The sequence below is a fragment of the Poecilia latipinna genome, unplaced genomic scaffold (assembly GCF_001443285.1).
Source record: "Poecilia latipinna isolate Pla-1442-1.1 unplaced genomic scaffold, P_latipinna-1.0 Scaffold3737, whole genome shotgun sequence".
Taxonomy (NCBI): Eukaryota; Metazoa; Chordata; class Actinopteri; order Cyprinodontiformes; family Poeciliidae; genus Poecilia; species Poecilia latipinna.
This window is the reverse complement of record NW_015116353.1, coordinates 15,808-20,165: the sequence shown is the minus strand read 5'-3', so window position 1 is coordinate 20,165 and position 4,358 is coordinate 15,808. Positions and strand designations below refer to the sequence as shown.

Below are 4,358 nucleotides of genomic sequence, written 5' to 3'. Positions count from 1 at the left end.
TCACATGAAGATGAACAGACAGTCGTGACCTCCAGGTCAGCTCATACACACATTAAAAAGAGAACACTTTAAACTGAAAGTACCAAAAATCTCTATCAACAATCCTCATCCCTCTCTCTCCTCCTGTTCCTTTAACCGATTCTGGTGTTGGGTCTTCGGTGATTCACACCATCCTTTAGCCATCGTCCATGTAGTTCAACAGTAAAAATAGACAACAAGAAAATAACTAAAATCTTCCCTTACAACTCGGCTGTCAAAACCAAAACAGAGTTGTACCAAAATTTGGTCCTTCCCTTAAACGTTAACTTTGCACAAGACTATCTTAACCACTATAAGGGTCTTCTTATTTTATCATGTTAGAAAAATGTGAAATTAATCCATTCACAAATTCAAAACTCTTCTTTAATAGAAACATTCAAAAAACTATGAACAAAATTAAAACTTTTTAAATGTAAAAAAAATTAAACAAAAGGCATGAACTTAAAAAAATTTATTATCATCGGCCCAGCTCATATTTTCTTCTTCTTCCATGGGTTGCTCTTCTTCGGTTTGAGTAACGGCATCAATTTTCTCTTAAAGATTTCAACATAAAACAAACGCATATAGCATTTCAAACTGAATATAGTAAATGACATGAACTAAGAAATACTGATACGTTGTTTAAAAAATGTATTGACTTCCTTTAATCCATCTTTGGTTCAGGAAAGGTGCTGGTGGCTATCTGCACCAGCAAATTAGCAACAGAGACAGTACACCATGGGTAAGTCTGTCACAAGGCATCAAGGATATAAAAGAAAACCATGCAGACACACCAAAGGACAATTAAAGAAAAACAATTAACCCAACTGTGCGAGGAACCTTGTCTCAAAACTTATAGTGTTTGAACTCAAACCTCGCTGCTAATAACTCTGTTTCCTTACGCAATATTTTCTATTTGCTTTTGGAACAAAAAAGCACAATCACCTGAAAACATTTGTGTATAAACTACAAATACCTCCTCGTGTACCATTATAAAATACGTTAATTAAAATACAAAACAAAAGTAAAACTTTTAATTAACATGATATAGTATAAATATACCTACCGTCAGCATAAAAAGCTGCTGCAACTTCCAAACTTTCTATTTTTGAACTCAATTGTTCAATTTTGATTTTAAGGCTGCCGACTTTGGCTTGAAGCAGCCCTGCCTTTTGGTCAGAAGCCCTGGACAGCCTCCCCTAGCGCTCCAGGGCCTGAAAGCAGAGCTTGAAGGCCTCGTGCACACTGGTTTGTATCTCAGCCCGAGACGCGGCGGGATCAATACAATGATACTGTAAGAAAAAGAAAGAAAAATCACTGTTAAGCATATTTTACAGTGAACACTGATACTTAACTGAACAGCACCACATACAATAGAGGGAGCACATATGTGATTTACAGAATTTTTTGCCCACATAATATGTTTTAATTTATTTTCAGGTACATGCTTTCCTTTAGCAAATCAATTAACACAAAGTTTTACATTTTTAAAGCCGCAGGAGAGAAACATGAATCAAACATAAACTGGAGATGCGCTTTTATTTTGAAAAGAGAGCGCCATAACTTGTGCTGTCGCACACATTAAATTTGAGTGCAGGCTGGCTTTATCCCACTGATAGATGGGGTTTCCGACGCTGGCTCTCGGCTTCTAAACACTTCTGATAATGCTGACATTACTGTAGGAGCGCTAACGACGTCATTTAAAATATTAGTTGCCTCTGTGAGTCGCTGACGCTAAGCTATTTTTCTGTCCGTGAAAACCCGCCTACTCCTGCCTGGGGTCCAATCAGAAACTGAAATTTTAAGTTAACTTCCGTTGCAATAAAACTTGTAAAATTTGGCCCATGGGGCCTCTCATAGGACAGCATGCTTTAATTTTTCTTAATAAATGGATACATGTGGTCGTGCACCAAGGTTCGTGTAGCTGGGTTGCAAAGAAGAGGCAACACAGAGTTTCTGTATTAACCCTTTCAGGTTGAAGCGGCCAAGTTTTGGATTTTAGTTTTGTTTGTAAATAGGATGTTTATTTTAAGAATTTGTCGAGTTTGTTAGCCACATGTTTTTAAAGATGACGTAATGAGTCTGTTTTTTGTAAGCCAAGCCACTTTATTGTAAATGTTTTGCTTTGTAGTAGCTGTCTATTCTTTATGTGAATGTCTTTCTTTCTGTAAAAATATATTTTGTTTTCTACAGTTCTCACGGCATAGTTATTAAATGCCAGCAGTTATCAAAGAACGCCTTGTGTCCGTTCTCTGCCTGGATGGGAGTTATAGTATAAACTGTGTTTCACTCAGGTGAATTAAGTTATTAAAATTAATTAATGTTTCAATAATATTTTATTTATTATGCATTTATGCAAAAAAACAAATTTACAGTTTCTTCAGCACAGCGGAACGGAAACACATGGAGCACTGATGGCCAAATGAAGCCTTGTGAAGCAGTGAAGCTTCCCAGCCCATTGCTTCGCCCAAAGGTTCGTTACTCAGTGGTTCATTCATTTCTCACTCGTGACATCTGCTGTTGAAACTGTGGCAGCCTGTCACTCAGATAGACATACATAAAAAAACAGTAAATGCAATATTGTCACAAAGTTTTTGTGTTTCTTTTTTTCCTTCTGTTCTGTCCTGGGTTTCTGGGAAGCTGCTACTTCCCCTCGCAGCCACCAGATGCCGCCACTGGGCGGAGCCCCTGGAGAATTGCGGTGGACAACCTATCGACACACCTGTGTCTAATTTACGCTGCTGAGGGGCTTCATACGGAGCGACTAGCTGACACTCCAGTGCCTGAGTGTTTGCCTCTACTGGTAAACGTTTCTCTTGTGAAAGCCTTCTACATTTGAACTCGCTTTGATCGCTCCTTGTGTTCTCTCTGTCAGGTTTCCTCATTTTTCCCCGGAGACTCCTTGTGGTGGACGTTTGTTCCCGTCTGGAATTTCCCTTGTGTTTCCTCACGACGCCATTGGTGTTACTAATCGGTTGCCATCCTCGTGCACTCACCTCCCTGGTCCTTCCCGTGGATTCCCTTCATCTCGCTGCAGGTTGTGCCTGCCGGCGTTTGAAGCTCCAGGAACTAGCCATCAGGACCCCGCTCTCGCCGTGCTGCCTGTTTTGAACTATTGAGCTTCATCATTAAATCCATCATTCTTCACCATAACCTGGGTCTTTGCGTCTCTCCTCACCACCTACCACTTTATGACACTCTCAAAGCAGAAAATTCAAAGCGGAACTAAAATTACTTTACAGTTTCTTCAGTACAGCAAAAGTGAAACTCAAGAGAAAGTCGCATAGCTATGGCTATGGCTCAGATGATAGCGTTAGCTATTAGCCCAGTCCCGATACTCGGGCTGCACCCTATGCCCCTCTGTGAAGTGTGGACTGAGTTGAAGTGCACATAAAACGTTGCTATAAATCTGTCTTTTAACTGAATGCATCACGTGCAGCAATGAATTGTGGGTAATGCATTTCGCCAAAGTCCGCCTGGATACGGACACAGAGTAAGGACGGAAATAGGGAAGTACACCTGGCTGCAGCAAACAAAAAGGGGCGGAGACGGACCCTAGGAAGGAGTTTCACTCTTAAGAATGTATTTGAGCTTCTCTCTTTATTTACTTCAGCGCAGCTCAGTTTTTAGCAAATTCTGTAGCTTTCGGTGTACTTCTAAATCTGCTCCTTAGTCGCATCTTTTCGGGCTTGTCACTGCCTCTAGTGGCATGGGGCTGGTAGCACAACTAATCTAATTACATTACTAAATCAGAATACCACAAAGTCTTTATTACTTATTATTGATTCTTGCATTACTGGAACAGTAAAAGATAAATCCCCTCACAAAAGAACATACCTTTTCATTTTCTTAAGTAGAGCTAATTAAGTGAGATAAACAAGAACTGAAAATGATTTCAGTTTCACTGGATGGCCAACTTGTCAAAACTGTGGCAAATTTTAAATACCTTGAGTCGTTCCTGGACAGTCAGCTTAACTTTCCTGAAAACACTGACTATATTTTTAAGAACCGTTCTCAAACACTCTACCTTTTAAGAAGAACTTGGGGTTACCCAACTTGAGGTTGTTTACAACCTCTAGTTTGGTAGAGGTGAGGTTGTTGAGTTAAAATGTTAAAACTAAACATTTTAACTCGAGTTTTAACTTTTCATCTCCTCGGCTGGTTTGGCCACATGAGCTGTAGACAACTCTATCTTGTTATGGAAATGTCATTATCAAAGAATGAGAAGCTGTTTCGATAATAAGAGAAAGATTAATCTTTGTCTTTAAGTTTCTTTATTCAAAGGCAAAGGCGTTAGAAGACCCTTATCACTGAGTGCAGTCAGGAGAAGAGCCCAGAAC

The 4,358-nt window shown here is 39.6% G+C and overlaps 1 protein-coding gene across 1 annotated transcript in view; it reads left to right on the top strand.

Moving 5' to 3' along the window:
* LOC106941542 (zinc finger protein 37 homolog) overlaps positions 1–3,129 on the top strand; it is a 21,603-nt gene extending 18,474 nt beyond the window's left edge. The window contains exon 5 of the mRNA XM_015024600.1: positions 3,056–3,129. Coding sequence (XP_014880086.1) covers positions 3,056–3,129 — 74 coding nt within the window. The remainder of the gene's footprint in view (positions 1–3,055) is intronic.
* Positions 3,130–4,358: the final 1,229 nt, after the last annotated feature.